The 24,140-nt window shown below is 43.5% G+C and overlaps 1 protein-coding gene across 1 annotated transcript in view; it reads right to left on the reverse strand.

The window, feature by feature from the left end:
• Nucleotides 1–1,328: 1,328 nt before the first annotated feature.
• The window catches only part of LOC311105907 (dedicator of cytokinesis protein 10-like), a 98,688-nt gene continuing 75,876 nt past the window's right edge, over nucleotides 1,329–24,140 (reverse strand). Inside the window, 11 exon segments of the mRNA XM_084148136.1 lie at nucleotides 1,329–2,383; nucleotides 3,108–3,246; nucleotides 3,556–3,656; nucleotides 6,709–6,899; nucleotides 8,987–9,197; nucleotides 13,120–13,266; nucleotides 18,727–18,840; nucleotides 18,953–19,075; nucleotides 19,280–19,386; nucleotides 20,212–20,310; nucleotides 21,578–21,635. Of these exon segments, the coding sequence (XP_084004262.1) occupies nucleotides 2,336–2,383; nucleotides 3,108–3,246; nucleotides 3,556–3,656; nucleotides 6,709–6,899; nucleotides 8,987–9,197; nucleotides 13,120–13,266; nucleotides 18,727–18,840; nucleotides 18,953–19,075; nucleotides 19,280–19,386; nucleotides 20,212–20,310; nucleotides 21,578–21,635 (1,338 nt within the window). The 3' untranslated portion in view covers nucleotides 1,329–2,335.

Genomic DNA, 24,140 nt, shown 5'->3' on the forward strand with positions numbered 1-24,140 from the left:
GTTAATTAGTTTACTGTGAAATAGCATTGTATCTGGTCAAAAAAGTTTACTAAAGGGTTGGTAACAGGCTGATTGGTTGGCTGTTTGAGCCAGTAAAGGGTGCTTTGCTATTCTTGGGTAGCGGAATTACTTTTGCTTCCCTCCAGACCTAAAGTCACACACTTTCCTGTAGGCTTAGATTGAAGAGATGGCAAATAGGAGTGGCAATATCGTCCGCTATATTCCTCAGTAATTTTCCATCCAAGTTGTCAGACCCAGGTGGCTTGTCATTGTTGACAGACAACAATCATTTTTTCTCCTCTTTCACACTCACTTTCCGGAATTCTAAATTATAATGCGTGTATTTCATAATTTGGTCAGTTATGTATGGATGTGTAGGTTCAGAATTTGTTGTTCGTATGTCATGCCTAAATTTGCTAATCTTGCCAATGAAAAAATCATTAAAGTAGTTGGCAATATCAGTTTGGTTTTGTGATGAATTAGCCATCTTATTCAATGAATGATGGAGCCAAGTTTGCCTTTTTGGCCAAAATGTCATTTAAGCTTTTTACTATAATTCTTTATATCATTTATCTTTGTTTCATATTACAGTTTATTCTTCTTTTTGTTCAGTTTAGTGACATGATTTCTAAATTTACAGGAGGTTTGGCAATCGGTGTGTAGCCAGACTTATTACATTAAATTGGTCTTATACCCGTGAATTAACACTGTAATTACTCTAGTAACATTGTATTCTCACATTTACATAGTAACTTCAGTAATTGCATTGTATTGGAGTTCAACTGTTATTACACAAGGGGAATAAGGAACAGTCCCTATGTATGTACAGTATGTAGTCCCTATGTATGTATGTATGTATAGTCTCCTGAGTGGCGCAGTGGTCTAAGGCACTGCATCGCAGTGCTAGCTGTGCCACTAGAGATCCTGGTTCGAATCCAGGCTCTGTCGCAGCCGGCCGCGACCGGGAGACTCATGGGCGGCGCACAATTGGCCCAGCGTCGTCCAGGGTAGGGGAGGGAATGGCCGGTAGGGATGTAGCTCAGTTGATAGAGCATGGCGTTTGCAACGCCAGGGTTGTGGGTTCGATTCCCACGGGGGGGCAGTATAAAAAAATATGTATTCACTAACTGTAAGTCGCTCTGGATAAGAGCGTCTGCTAAATGACTAAAATGTAACTGTAAATGTATGTACCGGTATGTAAAGAAAAATACTTCTAGAGAGAAATGTGCACTTACCCTGTGGTTTATGGACGTTAACACATTTTATTTAAATGTTATACATAAAACTTTAGTTTGTTCATTCTTTTTTTTATTTAGCCAAACAAAAAATCATATATTTTTTAAATATTAATTCTTATTTACAATTTAAAACAGTACAGCAAATAATAATAACAACATTATCAATCATAAAAATGTTATAAAACAAACTTTCCATTTGAAAATCTGTGAGCTGGGAATTCCAGAATGTTAGGATACAAAGTAGCTATGCGGAGTTGCTCTACATTCAAACAGGAACTAGAGGTGTGTTCAATCAAACAATAATTAGGCTACATGTCAATCTGTTCAGCAGGACACAACGTTGTGGAACATTCTGACAGAAAGAAATGATGTGGAACAAACATGTCTCTCTGCCTTATAGAAGAAGGAATCATGTTGGCTGTATTCATGGTATTTCTATCTGCAACATTCAACAATGTTTGGCTACTGAACGTGACCCTAATTTCCTTTATAGAATTCCTTGAACTGTCATTTTACAATACCTTTTGGAATTGCTAACCACACAGGTGGCAAACATTTGCAGCATAAAGATAACCAAAGGAATATGGACAAATTATGATCAACATTGTTGTGACCAGAATTACAACCAAACGTTTGCTCTGTTGAACGCACCTCGAGCTCATTAAGGTCACCATTTTCTAAAGGGACAGGGCTGGGGAGAGAAGGTGTGTGTTGTCTGTGTGTGTGTGTGTGTGTGTGTACAGAGTAAGGAGATGAGACGGTTGGCAGGGGAGTGAAAACATGGATTGAGCCTTAAAAACAAAACAAAGTAATGGTACAGCAGCCTGGTCTACTGGACATCATCATCATCACCAGGACTGCAGGTTACTGGGACGCCAGACTACCACAACTCCAGACTACCAAGAACAAGTCTACAGACTTCTGGACTTCCACATCCACTTCCCTTTTTTCTAGTTCCCATAAAGTCACAGTTCCAGTCCCCCGCTCCTTCCTGTATAATTCCTGGCAGGAGGAAGAACGACGTCTGTCACCAGGAGCCATTTTGGGGAAACATGTCTTCCTGGGCACTGACAGATTCCAGCATGCCTATTGGCTGCTCAGAAGGCGCTGTGTCGTTCTGTTCCTGGTGGTCTTGCGTGAGGGATCTTGGCATAGAGGAGAGACATAGATAGTAAATTGATGTTTCAAATCATACATTTGATGAATGTATTACGCGATCACACACGCACGAACGCACACACACACAAATATATATGCTGAGAGGTTAGTATAATGCACAGCACAGTGCCACTTGCTCCATAATGACAGGGCCGGATACATGGTAAAGTGTGGGGGGTTCTGTGACATACCAGTCTTAGAAACGATAGTGAGGGAGATGTTCGAGAGAGAGGAACAGAAACTGAATGAGGGGATGTGTCTATGCAGCTGAGATCCAATGAAAGAGAACAACACAAAGAGATGAGACCAAGAGACAAAACTCTGGTTAGTCCAGCAAAATCTCATCCGTAAAAATAAATAATGAAACAATGATATCAGAGCAAGTAATGACGGATTAAGAGTGATGATGTGAAAAAGAAATGTACCACACGAAAGTGAACAAAAACATTGTTAAGAAGAGTGTGAAGGTTAGTACTGTAAGTAGCTAGCCTTATGGTTGAACAGCCCATTGGCCATATGTATCAAGCTTCTCACAATAGGGGTGCTGATATAGGGACAGTTTTTCCTTTAACATCACAATTAATAAGATGACATGGACGGGGTGGGGGGAGCTGATCCTAGATCAGCACTCCTGTTCTGAGACATTTGATGCATACAGCCTCAGTTCTCTAAAGAAACAGCAGTTTCTATGTTTCGGGGCGGTGTTCAGACCTGCTCGTTCATGACGGTGGAGAGCTCGGTGAGCATGTCCCTGTAGTGGGCCCTCATCTCCTCCTGGTACTCCAGCTGGTCCTCCTTGATCAGCCGCTCGTTGACGTCCAGCGCCTGGCCGCACGCCTCCGCAAACTTCCTGCAGGGCCAGACAGAGAGTGTTAGGGCACTATAAGGGCCAAGAGTTTTCCCTGTCCTGACCATGTGATCTGATCTGGAAAAACTCTGGGTTCTAGTTATCTTGATCTGAATTTACCCCAATCCTTTTGCTCTATGTGTGGCGCAGTTGGTAAGAGTGTGGTTCTAGCAACGCCAAGGTTGTGGATCCAATTCCCACAGGGGTCACATACACATACTAAACACATACTTTTTGGATAAATGTATCTGCTAAGTGGTGCATAAAGGTATTTTCTTTGATCCAAGTCATGAGAAGTGTTGTGAAGAATACCTGAAAATCTCCTTGAGCAATTTGACTTGGTTGTCAGGGTACTTCTTGGCATTTTTCTCTTCCAGGAAGGCCCGGGCATAGGCCATGGGCCCAGCATTCACCTGTAAGGTAAGTTCATGGTTATTCACCTGTACCATTTTCAACAGACAACGCAGTATGAAGAAATGAGTACTGAGGGTAATGCTAATAATGCAAGAGGCTAATGCTAGTGATGCAAGAGGCTAATGCTAAAGATGCAAGACGCTGATGCTAATAGTGTTGCTAGAGGCTAAGGCTAATTCCGTGGTTGCCATGGCGCCATGAGGTCACTTAGGCAGAGAGCTCCAGTACATTTAGTAAATATTTGTATATAATTAATACATTTACCTGCAAAAAAATGAACAATTAATATACCCAATTAACATAATCAGAATCCACCACAGACTTTTAAAACTGAAGCTGGCAAGTAATTTGTTTGTTTTCTTAGCTAGCTAATGTCAGCTAGCTAGCTGGCAATTGTTTTGATTCGAAGGCCAGCCATGTGTCCGGAGGTTGAGGATGGAGAGAAGACCGAAAGCAAGACGGCTGAGGTATGCATTGATGAGGATCCTAAGGAGGACTAAGTTACAAGGCTACTCTTGAATTATTATTGAAATGTGGTGTGCTTTCAGGCGCCACGTAACTGACATATTAGCTACACCCAAGTGGGTGCTTCATTTTGGTAGTAGTGAAGGACTAGATAGCTAGCTACACCAACTACGGAGTCCTACCGAGTCCATGAACTGCAGTGGCTGAGCTCAAACTTAATCCGAGTCCTACTATGGAGAAGCCACACAGACGGCAAGGATGGCAAGACACCTTGATGACACCGTGCTGCCTGCCTGCCCCTGGACATGCTCCAGAGACCATCTTTGCTTGCTCTCCCCCTTTGACCACCTCCCTCCGATGACCACTCAAGCCATGAATTTTCCGACCCTCTCATGACCTTCCCTCTCATGAATGATGTTGTTGTTGTTTTCTAAATTGCTTGTCTTTTTTGTGTTGCTTTAAAGCGCTTTGAGATTCTTTATGTAATGAATAGTGCTATAAAAGTTGAATAAATTATTAATATTATTAGAGGCTAATGCTAAAGCTACAAGAGGATAATGCTAATGATAGAGGGCTACATAGAGGAAACATTCGATGACAGACAGTAAGTAGCTTGTGCTGCTTCACCATGACAGATAATCCCATATCTCTCTGTTACTGCAACAGCGTATTAAGATTAGCCTGCTTCATGCTGTCACTCTGAGCCGAGCTGTATTCACACATTGTGTTTACAGGGGATTAGGGCTGGGAAAATCCTGAGAAGAGGCGGGATTCTGGAGAGCATGGGTCTCGGCATAGACTGTTTGGTAATAATATACCACGTGTGTGTGCGTTCATGTCAGTGTGTGACCAGTGGCATAGTGCAGTTTTGCGAGCAGTGCTTAATTTGAGCCAGATCCTGCTGGAACTGGATCCGGAATCTCTCCGTTTTTGACTGTTTCATTTCAGAACCTATTTTCCAGAATAAAAGCGATCAGAGTTCATTCGAGTTGCCTCTGTAATTCTAATGCCCCCTAAAAAAACATGAAAACTTAGATTTTCAGCCCATGCCTGATATTGTAATAATTGATTTGGGTCGGGGAGCCGGGTTTATGGTTTGCGCAACATTGTAGCCTAGAGACCAACGTGTGGCTCTTGCTGTGGTGAGAGAGAGAAGCATGCCTGTAGCCTATCTATCCGTCTGTCTGTCTGTCTGTCTGTCTGTCTGTCCGTCTGCCTGTCTGTCTGTCTGTCTGTCTGTCTGCCTGCCTGCCTGCCTGCCTGCCTGCCTGCCTGCCTGCCTGCCTGTCTGTCTGTCTATCTATCACAGAACTAGAATAAGATTAACTTTCTATGATCTCTCTCCCTCTCTCTGCTCTGATAGACATGAGCCTGCAACTCTCATCTCTCCAGCGTTGCAATTCATCATCATCATCCTTATAGAATCATAGCCGTGGAAAGGGTACTGCAGCACCCCTGATAAATTGAAATACATTTGCCAAAGTTCTATAATTACTGCTGTCTGTTTTGAAATAAATTAAATAATTCAGAATACTACACCAGGAGTAGGCCTATAATCTAGCCACACCCACATTTGTATTGCCTAACTCTGGATTGTGTGTAGCCCAATTACAACGCATAGCCTACAGTCCGGAATGTGCGGCAAATCTGTCAGTGAACAGGCCTTTCGCAATATTTCAAATACAATTGTGGGAAAACACAGGTTGGAAAGCAAATGGCTCCTGTTGAAAAGAGAAGACTCTAATCTGTCTGTAGAGGCTACCAAAATATTCTATCAACTTCCAAACAGGCATTTTGAGCGAACAGCATTGTTTTACAAAGTAGGCCTAAAAGAAGAGAGAGATAGGCTTTTGGCATGAGCGCATCGGCCAACTGGAAACCATTTTTAGGGCTATAATTTCTTCCTCATATTGTACAATATGTGTGTCTCCACACACCTACTGTAGGCCTAGGCTGTTGATGGATTCAAGACAAGGTCGTTTTTATTGATCTTAGATTCTTAGTTTGTCAGTGTCAAAGTAGCCTGCCATTTCAATCATATGTGCGGTATTAAACAATATTATGTCATGTAAAATGACGTAGACTTGCATGAAATGCTTTTATAAAAGGCAAAGATTTTCCCAGACCCTAGGCTACAAAAATATTTCCCCATGTGTGCAACTTCTGCAAGCACCTCTACTCTACTGCTCTATGCCACTAAGCAAATGCGATGATATGCATGCAATGCTTTATTATAAAGGTGCGTTCTGGTACCTCAGAGCCCCCCAGGACACCACCCTCTCACACACACTTTTAGTTTGGCACCTCCCGATTAACAAATTAAGCACTGTTCGCTAGGCCCCCCCCCCCCGAGCAAACATTTGTATTTAGGAAAACAGATAACATCCTACACTTCTACACATTTTGCCATAGCAGTTTCATAGCTGCCAATCTTTTTTGATTAGGGGCCCCTCAGGGGGGCTGGGGGGGTGCATCCTACGCCAGGGTGTGTGACTGTGTGTGTGTCAGCTCAGCTTTGTCTTCTCAACTCAACTCCCTTCTGTGTGTCTCTCTCCATCTTTCTCCTCCTCCAACCCTACCCCTTACCTTGACGCTGACGCTACCCTGCAGTTTGAGCTGCAGCCGGATCATGTCCACCTCTGCCATGGCACACAGCTGGTTGAGCTCGGACACCTTGCAGGACATCTCGTCGATGGCCACCTCGATGGGGTTCATCTCCGTGCTCTGTTGCTCCACCACCTGGATACGCTTTTTCAGGTAGGGGAAGGTGGAGTTGGCTGGGTGGGGGGACAGAAAGGGGGAGTAGGCACAGGGTATGAGGAACCAATTGGTTAAAACGTGTGGTCCTGGGTGGCTCAGTTGGTAGAGCATGAGTAGGGAGCATAAAGTCAGGACTGTGGGTTTGATGCCCGCTGGGGCTACCCATATGAAAACATGTATGCACGCACTACTGTAATAACTCGCTTTGGATAGTGTTTGCTAGATGGGATATATTTTATTGTATTAAACCAGAACTGTTGGGTTTGTTTGGGAATTGCTGTCCGATCTTTCTTTCATTTTGAAGGGAAAACCATTGAACCTACACCATAACTTTACTGGTCAGAATAGGTCACTGATTACAGCACTGGTCAGTATACTAGTGATTCAGACAGTTACGGCTCAGTATTTACTGGTTATTCAGGCACTTCCTAGTTAGTATAGTATACTAACATACAAGCTAGTGGCTGTCACGAGAATTTATATCTCTAATAGTTACTAAAGCTTTGAATAATTCCCAGAGGGTGTAAGGCTCTGGTTTAATAATGAATTAAACAAATTCTCCAGTCTGCAAGGGATCAGCCATTTTTATTTCAGAGAGAGCTCTGCCGCCAAAAACACACACAGTCTTTATATATGCCTTCACACAAAGGAACTTTGCTCCGCCCACCTTTAGGCGGCCTGTACATTTCCACAGTATAGAATGATTAACCAGTTTCTAGGTCTCCTTCCTCCTGGAATGTTTGTCTCAGCAGTTTCTAACCCCCTCCTCTGTTAGTGGGTTTATTACTACCTTATAGCTCTAACATAGTTTACACAGTCATACAGTATCGGGGTGGAACAATTTTAGTCATTACCATAAACATACAAAATCTATCGGTGGCTCAGTGGCTATTTCAGCCACACCCGTTGCTGACAGGTGTATAAAATCGAGCACACAGCCATGCAATCTCCACAGACAAACATTGGCAGTAGAATGGCCCGTACTGAAGAGCTCAGTGACTTTCAACGTGGCACCGTCATAGGATGCCACCTTACAGTTCGTCAAATTTCTGCCCTGCTAGAGCTGCCCCGGTCAACTGTAAGTGCTGTTATTGTGAAGTGGAAAACGTCTAGGAGCAACAACGGCTCAGCCGCAAAGTGGTAGGCCACACATGCTCACAGAACGGGACCCCCGAGTGCTGAAGCGCTTAGCATGTAAAAATCGCCTGTCCTCGGTTGCAACACTCACTACTGAGTTCCAAACTGCCTCTGGAAGCAATGTCAGCACAATAACTGTTCGTCGGGAGCTTCATGAAATGGGTTTCCATGGTCGAGCAGCCGCACACAAGCCTAAGATCACCAAGCACAATGCCATGCGTCGGCTGGAGTGGTGTAAAGATCGCCGCCATTGGAGCAGTGGAAACGCGTTCTCTAATGAATCATGCTTCACCATGTGGCAGTCCGACGGACTAATCTGGGTTTGGCGGATGACAGGAGAACACCACCTGCCCCAATGCATAGTGCCAACTGTAAAGTTTGGTGGAGGAGGAATAATGGTCTGGGGCTGTTTTTCATGGTTCGGGCTAGGCCCCTTAGTTCCAGTGAAGGGAAATCTTAACGCTACAGCATACAACAATATTCTAGACGATTCTGTGCTTCCTTTCGTTTTGGCAACAGTTTGGGGAAGGCCCTTTCCTGTTTCAGCACGACAATGCCCCAATCCACAAAGCGAGGTCCATACAGAAATGGTTTGTTGAGATCTGTGTGGAAGAACTTGACTGGCCTGCACAGAGCCCTGACCTCAACCCCATCGAACACCTTTGGGATGAATTGGAACGCCGACTGCGAGCCAGGCCTAATCGCCCAACATCAGTGCCCGACCTCACTAATGCTCTTGTGGCTGAATGGAAGCAAGTCCCCGCAGCAATGTTCCAACATCTAGTGGAAAGCCTTCCCAGAAGAGTGGAGGCTGTTATAGCAGCAAAGGGGGACCAACTCCATATTAACGCCCATGCTTTTGGAATGAGATGTTCACATACTTTTGGCCATGCAATGTATGTAACAGTACATTTTGACAGTTCTTTGGATAAAAATATTAGCAAAAATGATATTTTAAATAACTCACTGGTTAGTATGGTGCGTCTCTTGCACTGCTCCTCCACGTCGCCATGTTTCTTCCCCGACAGAGTGAAAGGCGTCTCGAACACGAAGCGATTGATGTTGTGATGTCGCTCGAAGTCCGTCTTCTTCTCCTGCTGCTCCTTGTCGTCGAAGTAGGGCACTACGTAGGTCACCTGGATGTAGGCGTACTTGGGGTCCAGGTCTTTAGGATTTACCTGGTAGGTTATATCAAACAGCACAATCAGTTCACAGTCTGGGTCGTATTCATTAGTACACACTGTAGAAAACCGGAATGGAAAATGTTTCGCAAACAAAAACGAGAGATACTTATTGGACAAATTCAGGTAGCCTCTCCCCGTTTTGGTCCGTTTTCCACCATTTGGTGTCTAAGACCCTGGTCTACTGAGGTTTGTGCTGGTCTCTTCAGTCTCGCTGAGTCAGTCTCATAGTCAGTCTTGTGTAGTCAGTCAGTTGTATTCTTGCTCAACCTTGAAGCCTGGCATGCAAGGCTACTGGCTACTGGCTGTAATCGCAATAAAGTACTGAGTAAAGGGTTTGAATACTTATGTACAGTGGAGAGAACAAGTATTTGATACACTGCCGATTTTGCAGGTTTTCCTACTTACAAAGCATGTAGAGGTCTGTATGATTTTTATCATAGGTACACTTCAACTGTGAGAGACGGAATCTAAAACAAAAATCCAGAAAATCACATTGTATGATTTTTAAGTAATTAATTTGCATTTTATTGCATGACATAAGTATTTGATACATCAGAAAAACAGAACTTAATATTTGGTACAGAAACCTTTGTTTGCAATTACAGAGATCGTACGTTTCCTGTAGGTCTTGATCAGGTTTGCACACACTGCAGCAGGGATTTTGGCCAACTCCTCCATACAGACCTTCTCCAGATCCTTCAGGTTTCGGGGCTGTCGCTGGGCAATACGGACTTTCAGCTCCCTCCAAAGATTTTCTATTGGCTTCAGGTCTGGAGACTGGCTAGGCCACTCCAGGACCTTGAGATGCTTCTTACGCAGCCACTCCTTAGTTGCCCTGGCTGTGTGTTTCGGGTCGTTGTCATGCTGGAAGAACCAGCCACGACCCATCTTCAATGCTCTTACTGAGGGAAGGAGGTTGTTGGCCAAGATCTCACGATACATGGCCCCATCCATCCTCCCCTCAATACGGTGCAGTCGTCCTATCCCCTTTGCAGAAAAGCATCCCCAAAGAATGATGTTTCCACCTCCATGCTTCACGGTTGAGATGGTGTTCTTGGGGTTGTACTTATCCTTCTTCTTCCTCCAAACACGGCGAGTGGAGTTTAGACCAAAAAGCTCAGTTTTTGTCTCATCAGACCACATGACCTTCTCCCATTCCTCCTCTGGATCATCCAGATGGTCATTGGCAAACTTCAGACGGGCCTGGACATGCGCTGGCTTGAGCAGGGGGACCTTGCGTGCGCTGCAGGATTTTAATCCATGACGGCGTAGTGTGTTACTAATGGTTTTCTTTGAGACTGTGGTCCCAGCTCTCTTCAGGTCATTGACCAGGTCCTGCCGTGTAGTTCTGGGCTGATCCCTCACCTTCCTCATGATCATTGATGCCCCACGAGGTGAGATCTTGCATGGAGCCCCAGACCGAGGGTGATTGACCGTCATCTTGAACTTCTTCCATTTTCTAATAATTGCGCCAACAGTTGTTGCCTTCTCACCAAGCTGCTTGCCTATTGTCCTGTAGCCATCCCAGCCTTGTGCAGGTCTACAATTTTATCCCTGATGTCCTTACACAGCTCTCTGGTCTTGGCCATTGTGGAGAGGTTGGAGTCTGTTTGATTGAGTGTGTTGACAGGTGTCTTTTATACAGGTAACGAGTTCAAACAGGTGCAGTTAATACAGGTAATGAGTGGAGAACAGGAGGGCTTCTTAAAGAAAAACTAACAGGTCTGTGAGAGCCGGAATTCTTACTGGTTGGTAGGTGATCAAATCCTTATGTCATGCAATAAAATGAAATTTAATTACTTAAAAATCATACAATGTGATTTTCTGGATTTTTGTTTTAGATTCCGTCTCTCACAGTTGAAGTGTACCTATGATAAAAATTACAGACCTCTACATGCTTTGTAAGTAGGAAAACCTGCAAAATCGGCAGTGTATCAAATACTTGTTCTCCCCACTGTAAATTTTTATTCTAAAAACCTGTTTTTGCTTTGTCATTATGGGGTATTGTGTGTAGATTGATGAGGGGGAAAAAAACGATTGAATCAATTTTAGAATAAGGCTGTAATGTAACAAAATGTGGAGGGGTCTGAATACTTTCCGAATGCACTGAAATATGGTGAACAATGGAGTGTATATTTAGATTTGATTAGGATCTCCATTAGCCGACGCCAATGGAGACAGCTAGTCTTACTGGGGTCCGACACATAACGAAAAATACATTACAGACAAAATACTTTAGAATTTACATACATTTAAAACATTAACATGTAGTGTGCGTGTGTGTATGTACAGTATGCATCTATCTGTTACACATACATGTCAGTACGTACAAATGCAATATCTTAATTTGATCATCCTGTTGTTGCAGGAATTTTCCTGCGCCGCTAGAAATGCTAATTTATAGTGTATGTGAGGTTTAAAATGCTTCTAAAGTTTGTAATTTCCACTTTAACATTTCAGACTTGATTTGCCCTAACAAAAAATTGATCAACCCCTACACATTATTTGTATTAATTATAAAATACATAATAATTGACATTTTCTGTTGCTGCAGGATTATTTTCCTGCTGTAGCAAACTGGCTCAAATTAAGATCCTACATCTGTACACACAAAAAGTAGGTCACATGAGGGAGAGGCGTTGTGCCGTGAGGTGTTGCTTTATTCGTTTTTTGAAAACAGGTTTGCTGTTCACTTGCAATCACACCTGCAACCCCTGTACATGTGACCTTTAAACACTCGGAATCTCTTAATCATATGACTGGACAATAATCAAGATAAGACTAAACTAGAGCCTGCAGGACTTGCTTTGTGGAGTGTGGTGTCAGAAATGCAGAGCATCTCTTTATTACGGACAGACATCTCCCCATCTTTACAACCATTGAATCTACATTATATGTTTTGGCCATGACAGTTTACAATCTAAGGTAACACCAAGTAATTTAGTCTCCTCAACTTGCTCAACAGCCACACCATTCATTACCAGATTCAGCTGAGGTCTAGAACTTTGTACCAAATACAATGCTATTAGTTTTAGAGATGTTCAGGACCAGTTTATTACTGGCCACCTTTTCTAAAACTGAGTGCAACTCTTTGTTTAGGGTTGCAGTGACTTTACTAGCTGTGGTTGCTGATGTGTATATGTCTGGAAGAAAACGAACAAATGTAGATTTCGGAGCGTAACGCTCCATTAATTGCGCATCTGGCCCTTTAATTGTGCATCTAGTGAATGAGGAATGAGCAGTCTAATGTGCCAGTCTAGCTATGCTGCTGATGCTAATTTCATAGCAAAGTTAGCAAAAAACAAATAAAATAATATAAATAATAGATACAAATGATATACTACTGCCAGGTAAACCTACTTTGCAGTTAACATTTAATTGAGACAGTTATCACATCAACTGGCTACACACGGAGTGATAGACAAACACGTGCACCACACAGACTGGGGCAATATTGCTGGAAATTCATTGGCAGATATTGTGTTAGGTTTGGCTTTTTAAGCCAATAGTGGCTAACCAGGGGTGGGATAATGTCAAGTTGCGTTGATTACGTAGTAGCTGGGAGCTTGCGGTGTCTGATACTTGTGAGATCTGTTGATGACAGTTTGCGATGGAACACGTGAAAATTGCATGTACTTTCAGAATTGTTTGGCGAGCTACTCATATGTGGGCTGCGAGCTACTCATAGAGACCCATGGTCTAAATGAATCACTTCTGCACTGGCTGCCTTTCCATGGAGAGAGACTGCTGTCCAAACGTAGTACTACATTAATTCATTTACAACATTTTGACAGCAATCTTTCTATGAAAGACACAGAGACAAGTACTAAAGAGGCTGATACACTTTGAATAATACTGTATATGAAAAATATAAATGTGACACTGTTTGGAATCTGGGGTGAGGTAGTAGACTGACCTTGTTGGAGTCCTGGATCATCTTGACGTTGTCGGCCCCAAACTTGTCCGAGTAGAGTTTGAGGAGCCTCTGGGAGATCTCGGACAATCCTGTCAGCTTGGGCTCCTTATAGATGAACTCTTTACTCTCCTCCTCCTCAAAGAAACCCTGTTACAGAAACACCATGTTACCCAACCACCTGTGTGTGTATGTGTGTGTGTGTGTGTGTGTGTGTGTGTGTGTGTGCGTCCGTGTTTGTCTGTGTTTCTGACTGTAAGTCACTCTGATTAAGAGCTTCTGTTATATGACCAAAATGTAATATGCAATCCCTGCTTCAATACTTTGAAGAGTATGTATATGTGCCTGTATAGTTTACAACTGTGGCCCTTTGATTTCTGTTCCATCCCTTAGCTGAATATTAATAATCCTTAACTGGAATATCTAGGCTCACATCACCCCCTAGTGGTTTACTGCGCTTCCCTATCAGTCTAACCATGTGTTTCTTAGTGTTACGTCAGCTTGTTAGAACACATTCGTAATCATAAAAGGCACTGACAAAATTGCAATGTTATGTTCTGGATGAAACAGAGGCCATTCAGATGTCAGAGGTCTTTCTCAAAGCACTGTGGGGTCAAAGGGCAATGAGGGTTATTTTCAGACAGTGTGCTCTTTCCTTTGGAATCAACTCCTAGGCTCTGTCAATTCGTCTTTCTTCGATTCCTTGCAACTTATGTCCTTGTCTCTTTCTTAACCGTATAAGAGGAAAAGGTCCAAGGTAGGGTTGAATGGTGGGAACCCGGTTACTGAGATTTACCGCCCAAAACCACTCCCTTCTCCCAAGATAAATAACAGCGAAAAAACGATAAATGACAATAAATTATTTATATCAACAGCATGACGTGAAATGGAACTGTTCAATGATATGCAATGTCTAAATATGGCTTCTCTACGGCCTTCTCTCTGCTGTCTGCATGATCAATCATCAACGCTCAGGGTGGGGACAGACAGCCCATCTCAGTATGGAGCGCAGTTCACAATGCATGTAGAACTACCATCTCATCATGGTAACTTTTTTTTCTTGTGACAGGTAGGCCTGCATTTGCTGCAGCGTAGCCTATGGTACAGTAACATGAGGACCGAATGCACGTCTAATTTACCCATCTCCATCTGGCTGCAGGACTCACCTTACATTTATTTTGTAAATATATATATTTCTTTATTGCAGCAGCAGAGTTTTTAAACAGCCTATCACTCGAATATCGTTGCTTTAAATCAGAGCATGTGCGAGCAGTCTTCCTCTCTCTCTCATCAATTCAATTCAAATTACATGCAAAATAGATAATCCTGTTCAAGATATATATATATACAGCTGTGGAAAAAATTAAGAGACCACCGCAAATGTCAAACCGCATCTCTACATGTATGACAGCCATTCCATTCCAGTGTCTGTTGAATTCCAACACAGGCACACCTCATTCTACTGAATTAGGTACTGATTAGGTGATCACCTGAACCAAATCTTATTCATGGTCATCACTATCCTCTTGCAATAGGACCAGCTGGATGGCAAAAACAGTGCTAATAGTACTTCAAAAGTAATATTAATAAAAAAATAACTATTGACCATGCAAAAAGAGTTGAAAAATAAAGTTTTGAGTGAGGAAAAGAAGGGTTCAATTCTGGCTTTACTGGCAGAGGGATACAGTGAGCGTCAGGTTGCTTCCATCCTTAAAATTTCAAAGACGGCAGTTCATAAGAACAAGGTCAAGCAGCAGACATTGGGGACAACAAAGCTACAGACCGGCAGAGGGCGAAAACGACTCTCTACTGACCGGGATGACTGCCAACTCATTCGAATGTCACTCAACAACCGTAGGATGACATCAAGTGACCTACAAAAATAATGGCAAACGGCAGCTGGGGTGAAGTGCACGGCGAGGACGGTTCGAAACAGGCTCCTAGGGGCAGGGCTGAAGTCGTGCAAAGCTAGAAAAAAGCCCTTTATCAATGAGAAGCAAAGAAGAGCCAGGCTGAGGTTTGCAAAAGACCATACGGATTGGACCGTAGAGGACTGGAGTAAGGTCATCTTCTCTGATGAGTCCAATTTTCAGCTTTGCCCAACACTTGGTCGTCTAATGGTTAGACGGAGACCTGGAGAGGCTACAAGCCACAGTGTCTCGCACCCACTATGAAATTTGGTGGAGGATCGGTGATGATCTGGGGGTGCTTCAGCAAGGCTGGAATCGGGCAGATTTGTCTGTGTGAAGGACGCATGAATCAAGCCACGTACAAGGTTGTCCTGGAAGAAAACTTGCTTCCTTTTGCTCTGACATTGTTCCCCAACTCTGAGGATTGGTTTTTCCAGCAAGACAATGCGCCATGCCACACAGCCAGGTCAATCAAGGTGTGGATGGAGGACCACCAGATCAAGACCCTGTCATGGTCAGCCCAATCTCCAGACCTGAACCCCATTGAAAACTTCTGGAATTTGATCAAGAGGAAGATGGATGGTCACAAGCCATCAAACAAAGCCGAGCTGCTTGAATTTTTGCGCCAGTAGTGGCATAAAGTCACCCAACATCAATGTGAAAGACTGGTGGAGAGCATGCCAAGACGCATGAAAGCTGTGATTGAAAATCAGGGTTATTCCACCAAATATTGATTTCTGAACTCTTCCTAAATTAAAACATTAGTATTGTGTTGTTTAAAAATGAACATGAACTTATTTTCTTTGCATTATTCGAGGTCTGACAACACTGCATCTTTTTCGTTATTTTGACCAGTTGTCATTTTCTGCAAATAAATGCTCTAAATGACAATATTTGGGGGGGAATTTGGGAGAAATGTTGTCAGTAGTTTATAGAATAAAACAAAAATGTTATTTTTACCCAAACACATACCTATAAATAGTAAAACCAGAGAAACTGATAATTTTGCAGTGGTCTCTTACTTTTTTCCAGAGCTGTATATGTCCTAGCCTACCTCTTTCAGGTAATGAATGATGGTTTATGCATAATAAGCTTCTAACTAGCCACTGTCTCTTGTGCAATGTGCACGCACCTGTGCTTTGCTGGCCTCTCTCCTTAAAAAACTAAAAGTTTGGACACACCTACTAATTCAAAGGGTTGTTCTTTATTTTGTACTATATTCTACATTGTAGAATAATAGTGAAGACATCAAAACTATGAAATAACACATATGGAATCATGTAGTAACCAAAAAAGTGTTAAACAAATCTAAATATATTTGAGATTTGAGATTCTTCAAAGTAGCTACCCTTTGCCTTGATGACAACTTTGCACATTCTTGGCATTCTCTCAACCAGCTTCACCTGGAATGCTTTTCCAACAGTCTTGAAGGAGTTCCCACATATGCTGAGCACTTGTTGGCTGCTTTTCCTTCACTCTGCAGTTCAACTCATCCCAAACCATCTCAATTGGGTTGAGGTCGGGTGATTGTGGAGGCCAGGTCATCTGATGTAGCACTCCATCACTCTCTTTGGTCAAATAGCCCTTACACAGCCTGGAGGTGTGTTGGGTCATTGTCCTGTTGAAAAACAATTGATAGTCCCACTAAGCCCAAACCAGATGGGATGGCGTATCGCTGCAGAATGCTGTGGTAGCCATGGTGGTTTCACACAGTCTCCAATGAACAGCTGATGTTGAGATGTGTCTGTTACTTGAACTCTGTGAAGCATTTATTTGTGCTGCAATCTGAGGTGCAGTTAACTCTAATGAACTTATCCTCTGCAGCAGAGGTAACTCTGGGTCTTCCTTTCCTGTGGCGGCCCTCATGAGAGCCAGTTTCCTCATAGCGCTTGATGGTTTTGGCGACTGCACTTGAAGAAACTTTCAAAGTTCTTGACATTTTCCGGATTGACTGACCTTCATGACTTAAAGTAATGATGGACTGTCGTTTCTCTTTGCTTATTTGAGCTGGTCTTGCCATAATATGGACTTGGTCTTTTACGAAATAGGGCTATCTTCTGTATACCACCCCTACCTTGTCACAACACAACTGATTGGCTCAAACGCATTAAGAAGGAAAGAAATTCCACAAATTAAATTTTAACACTGGCACACCTGTTAATTGAAATGCATTCCAGGGGACTAACTCATGAAGCTGGTTAAGAGAATGCCAAGAGTGTGCAAAGCTGTCATCAAGGCAAAAGGTGGCTACTTTTTTGGTTACTACATGATTCCATATGTGTTATTTCATAGTTTTGATGTCTTCACTATTATTCTACAATGTAGAAAATAGTAAAAATAAAGAAAAACCCTGGAATGAGTAGGTGTGTCCAAACATTTTACTGGTACTGTATATTCAACCCAAGTCCAAGGTCCCTCCACTCGGACCCTCGGTTTGGAGAAGGAGGCTGCGAGCAGAGGGGATGCGAGGAATCGAGGAGAGATGATTTGAAAAAGAGCCCTACATTCCAACATTCATGACCAGGGCCGTATTCATAAAGTGTCTCAGAGTAGGAGTGCTGATCTAGGATCAGGTCCCCCATCTAATTAATTATGACTTAAAATGCTAAACAGATCCTAAAATCAGCAGTCACACTCTGAGATGCTTTGTGAATATGGGCCCTGGTCTGGCTTGCCTGCATGTATGCTGCCATGTCATCTTGACACCAACTGTTCTAAGATCTGTACACAGGAGCTAGAGATTAGAGATTGGGATCGTTGAAGGGAAAAAGATTACTGGAGATTACAGGATGTAGGTATCGGGGTAGGTATCAGGGTTGGGGTCAATTCTATTTAAATTCATTCAACTCAGGAAGGAAATTCCAATTTCCTTATTAATTTCCAAATGTCTTTTCAATGAGGGAAATGTTAATTCCACTTTATTCCTGAATTGATATAGAATCGACCCCAAACCACGGTAGGTATACATATCATATAGAAGCGCATATCAATATGTATACAGCATATATCTTAGAAGACAGGTTAGAGAAGCTACTACTGGTGAAGGGAGAAGAGAGGGAAGAGAGAAGGTAAGAGGAGCAAAAAAAGATGAGACAAAAAGAGAGACAAAAACTTACCGCAATCTTGATACAGAAAAACCAACAGGAAGAAAAGAAAAAGAGCAGATGGAGGAATTAAAGAAACTGACTAGAGACAAGTTGTGATCGACCCCTCTCTCCATTCACTAAAGGTTAAACGTCTAATGGATTCAGGCTCTTCTAAGAGTCCAACCAGCTTAGTGAATGTAGGAGTTTGACGTCCCTTACGGGACAAAAGACAGATACTCGGTGAGAATACCTATGGGATTGGGTTCGTACCAGAGGGCTATAGCTATAGCATGTATGCTGCAGATGTGGAGGCTATCAAGGTAGTCGAAGCTAGTAGAAGCTAGTTGAAGCTAGTTTAGCATCGCGCTGTGATGTCATTCCTCCTCCCCTGAGACCTGAAGGACTGAATCCCGGAGCAGGGATGGTACACGCTAGCCTGAGTGCCAGTCTGTGTGTGCCATCCAGATCGATGCCAAACATGACAATGAGTAACAAGGAGTTGGCACGATAGCACAAAAAGACTGGCACTCAGGCTAGGAACACGTTACACATACACCTATCTATAAGGTGTGTTTGTCATTTCCAGTGTCTTCTGTGGCTCTGATGGGACTTACCAGTCCGTAGAACGCCACGCGGTAGTATCGGCCAAACAGACGCTTCTCAGAGTTCACGACCTCTGTCACCTTCAGGTAGGAGCGGTGGATGTCGTAGTACAGCTCCGATAGCCTCTGCGGATCACACACACAATGTCAATCACAGCTGCTATCACACTATCTCCCTCCTGTCCGAGTGTCTCTGGCCTGGTAAAGAAACAACCTCGTCCTATCCCCCCCCAGTCACCTTGAAATCTCGCCTCTTCTCAAAGACGGCAATGACGGGTTTGTTGATATCGGCGATGAGCTCGTGCCTCTCAGACTTCCACAGGTAGTCCACGCACAGCTCCAGCTGCTCCACCAGAGTATCCTACATCCACAGGAAGGATAGGACGCAAGTTACAGAGAGGAAAAGCAGATCGATAAATCTATACAGCTAACTATATGGATGCATCTCAAATACCATCCTTCTCTTCTGTCAGGCTCTGCACTGTATTGTCATTGACTTATCTTCCAAATCTAAGCTTAAAAATCGATACAATTCTTTGTACTGGCCCAGTGGGGGTGAGGGTACCTCAGTGTAGGGGGTATCCTGAGTCCCTGTGTCCTCTTTCATGGCCCCCTCTTCCTTCACGTTCGGTGAGACACACAGGAAGGCCGCCCAGCCCATGGAGAATGACGCTGCGGTTTCACACAGGATATGACATCAGAGGAGGGACATAGGAACAACATTTTGTCACCCTCTTCTTTATGCTTGTGTGTATTTGATCATCACCACACACTCTCGCTAACTCCCACACACACACAGGGACAAACACACGCACATACGCACACGTGCGCACACACGCGGTAACAACACACACACACAGTTACACTGTGGTACTTAACATTCCTTGTGTTCCATATCAACAAACCCAAACAAAGAATAGTAACTACATTCATTGTGAACGTGCTTTCTTTACACATAAAGTGAAACTTGGGTGGACATCAATAAAGGCATCTCAAAAGGAAAGGTAGACCATAGACATCCAGACATCTTTCAATAGTCAGTGGACTTCAAAACATTATACCTGCCTGTACTCCATTCTGCTAGTCTTTTGAGTCATAGGGTATGTTCAGCATACCACGTAGAATGCATGTCCAATACATTGCTTCGTTCTAAGTGGCATGGCAAAGCCATTGCAGTGGACTTCAAAACATTACACTGTGCACCTGTAAGAATTCAGACTCCATTCTGCTAGTTGAAGTCAAAGTTTGGTCTTGTGTTTTTAAGTAAACTGTTTTCACTATTTTAATTGTATACTGTATGTAGATTATGTGTACGTTCTAAATTCGGTCTGTATATTCTGTTTATTGCTGTCAGCACCATTTCATAACGTTAAATTCCTGGTAGATGTAAATGTACTTGGCGAATAAAGTTCTGATTCTGAAGTAAGCATAGCTTGAATCCCCCCCACCCTTTACGCATCCCTGTTCCATGACCCGGCCCCAGGGCGGCACACTCACTTTCTCCATCTCGGGGGGTTAGTAAGAGGCTACAGTTAATGACATTGGGCTCCTCAGGAACCACACTTGACATCCTGGCCTTGTCAGGTTTCCAGTAGCCTGCGTTATAAGGAGGAGTATAGGAGTTTACTGTACACACTTGAACTTTCCACTTCTGTTTAGCCTTTTTTCACTTGACGACAAGCCAGTGCTTTACAGGGCATGCTTTCCACACACGGCGAGCGGCGGCAGAAAGAGAGAGCGAGATGACGCCTCATGCTCTGAACGGTGAAGCATGCATGGGCTAGCAAGCACACACACGTGCAGATGGAGACACCGAGTTCCCATGTCATAGTAGCGCATACTATATATGACAGGATGTGAAGTCACCCTATTCCCTATGTAGTGCACTACTTTCGACCAGGGCCCATTGGGCTCTTGTCAAAAGTAGTGCACTATATAGGGTATATGGTGCTATTTGGGACGCAGCCTATGTTTGTGTATGAGAGAGTAAAGAGTGGATGGCCAGTACTGTAGCACAGTATGCTGTGTGCTGTGTGCTGATTGGATGATGTCATTGTTTTCCAGACAGTGGGTTGTGAGACAGAGCACACACAACTCAGCTCTGACTAACCTCTCTTCTGACACACACACACACACAAATAAGTCATATGCCAACACATAAAAGCATGCACACATACACAGTGTATAACAAACCCACACGCATGTACATGCACATACATGTATACACACACACACGCACAGACACAAGCATGCACGCACACACACACACACATACACACACGCACACACATATCCAGGCTCTGTCGTAGCCGGCCGCGACCGGGAGACCCATGGGGCAGCGCACAATTGGCCCAGCGTCGTCCAGGGTAGGGGAGGGAATGGCCGGCAGGGATGTAGCTCAGTTGGTAGAGCATGGCGTTTGCAACGCCAGGGTTGTGGGTTCGATTCCCACGGGGGGCCAGTATGAAAAATTAAATAAAATAATGTATGCACGCTCTGGAAAAGAGCGTCTGCTAAATGACTAAAATGTAAAATGTAAATATCAACCCACTCATACCATTTCCACCCCTACACACGCAGACTAATTCGTTAGAAACAAATGTTTGCGCAGAGAGGCTACAGTAGCCATATGCACACAGCGCTGAATGATGATGTCACACATGCTGTCCAGCCAATCGATGGCCAGAGGTGGCCAGAAGACTCACAAGCAGAGGTTAGAGGTTCTCCACACACACACATGCACACGCTAGAGAGCACACCCACGCACACACATAAACACAAACACACATACACACACACACACACACACTGCAGAAGCTTGTTGGCAGCACTGCCATGTTGCGGCCCACCGGGCTTTGCTCACCTCTCCTCTTGAGGGACTCAGCGATCAGGGCTGAGATGTGGATGTAACACATGGCCGCCTGATGGACAGAGGAACAGGAGGAAAGGTGAACAGTTTAATCACAGATACCATCACATCATTAACTAGGCGTCTCACAGTAGGAGTGCTGATCGTGGACTACAGGAAAAGGCGGGCCGAACAGGTCCCCCATTAACATCGTCGGGGCTGTAGTGGAGCGGGTTGAGAGTTTCAAGTTCCTTGGTGTCACCAACAACCAACAAACTATCATGGTCCAAACACACCAAGACAGTCGTGAAGAGGGCACGACAACACCTTTTCCCCCTCAGGAGACTGAAAAGATTTGGCATGGGTCCCCAGATCCTCAAAAAGTTGTACAGCTGCACCATCGAGAGCATCCTGAATGGTTGCATCACCGCCTGGTATGGCAACTGCTCGGCATCTGACCTTAAGGCGCTACAGAGGGTAGTGCGTACGGCCCAGTACATCACTGGGGCCAAGCTTCCTGCCATCCAGGACCTATATACTAGGCGGTGTCAGAGGAAAGCCCCATAAATGGTCAAAGACTCCAGTCACCCAAGTCATAGACTGTTCTCTCTGCTACCGCACAGCAAGCGGTACCGGAGCGCCAAGTCAAGGACCAAAAGGCTCCTTAACAGCTTCTACCCCCAAGCCATAAGACTGCTGAACAATTCATTAAATGGCCACCCGGACTATTTACATTGACCCCCCCCTCCATTTATTTTTACGCTGCTGCTACTCGCTGTCTATTATCTATACATAGTCACTTTTCCCCTACCTACATGTACAAATTACCTCGACTAACCTGTACCCCCGCACATTGGCTCAGTACCGGTACCCCCTGTATATAGCCTCGTTATTGTTATTTTATTGTGTCACTTTTTATTATTTTCTACTTTAGTTTATTTGGTCAATATTTTCGTTACTCTTTCTTGAACTGCAATGTTGGTTAAGGGCTTGTAAGTAAGCATGTCACGGTAAGGTCTACAGACCTGTTGTATTCGGCGCATGTGACAAATAAAGTTTGATTTGATTTGATCTAGGATCAGTTTCGACTTTTAGATCACAATGAATAAGATTACATGGACAGGGGGGAGATGATTCTAGATCAGCACTCCTACTCTGAGATGCTCTGAACACTATCACTGTGGCAGTCTCAAGAAGTTTGAATTACCCCCTAAAAATGATGCATTGGTGTCAGAGGTGGGATGGTACAGTGGGTATCATAAGTATTCACTCCCCCCTTAGATTTCTTCACATTTTATTGTGTTACAAAGTGGGCTGTGAAGGAACATTTTATGTTTGTGCTTTTCTAATAACCAATTCGACTGGGTTCATGCAAGTGACTGATTGATCGTGCCTGGGTGGAATCCTCACTATCAGTATAAGCAATTTGACAGTACGCCCAGATCTTTGCTTTGAGAACGGAAAGGGATATCTCAGTTTCAAGGTCTCAGCTTGGAGAGAAGAAGCCTCGTGAGGTATTGGTCGGTCACATGCTTGAACCAAAAGTTAATGATGAATTAATTATGAATAATGAATACTTGTAAGCAGTATATAAGAGAACTAACGGGACTGCCCAGACAGAGCTCCCGACCGACGTGTACTATGGCGCATTACGTTTGTTGGAACCTCTCCAGCTTGCTGATAATAAAGAATGATTCATTTAATATTGACTTCAGGTGTCCCTGGTGGTAATTTCCACAACAGGGCTTAAAATTGATTTACTTGCCAGTTTTTGGGCGACGATCTACACAAAATACTTGTTAATGTGAAAGTAGGGATTTAAAAAAAAAAATTCTTAAAATGTTATGAAAAATTAAACACTAATATTCCTTGATTAGATCAGTATTCACCCCTCTGAGTCAATACATGTTAGAAACACCTTTGGCAGTGATCACAGTTGTGAGTCTTCTTGGGTAAGTCTCTAAGAGCTTTCCACACCTGGATTGTGCAATATTTGCCCATTACAATTTTCCAAATTCTTCAAGCTCTTGTCAAGGTGTTGGGGGTCATGGCAACACAGCAATGTTCAAGTCTTTCCATAGATTTAAGCAGATTTAAGTCAAAAATGTAACTTGGCATATTCACTGTCTTCTTGGTAAGCAACCCCAGTGTAGATTTGGCCTTGTGTTGTAGCTTATTGTCCTGCTGAAAGGTGAATTTGTCTCCCAGTGTCTGATGGAAAGCAGACTGAAGCAGGGTTTCCTCTAGGATTATGCCTGTGTTTAGCTCCCGTTTATTTTCATCCTGAATAACTGGCCAGTCTTTTCCGATGTCGAGCATCCCCATACCATGATGAAGCCACCACCATTCTTGAAAATAAGGAGCCAGTTACTTACTGATGTGTTGTGTTGGATTTGCCCCAATTAAAAGGCTTTGCATTTAGGCCAAAAAGTGTATTCCTTTGCCATGTTTTCATGCAGTATAACTTTAGTGCCTTGTTGCATACTGGATGCATGTTTTGGAATATTTGTATTCTGTATATTTGTATTCTTCTTTTCACTCATTTAGGTCATTATTGTGGAATAACTACAAAATTGTT

This window comes from Coregonus lavaretus, assembly GCF_964263955.1.
Source record: "Coregonus lavaretus genome assembly, chromosome: 30".
NCBI lineage: Eukaryota > Metazoa > Chordata > Actinopteri > Salmoniformes > Salmonidae > Coregonus > Coregonus lavaretus.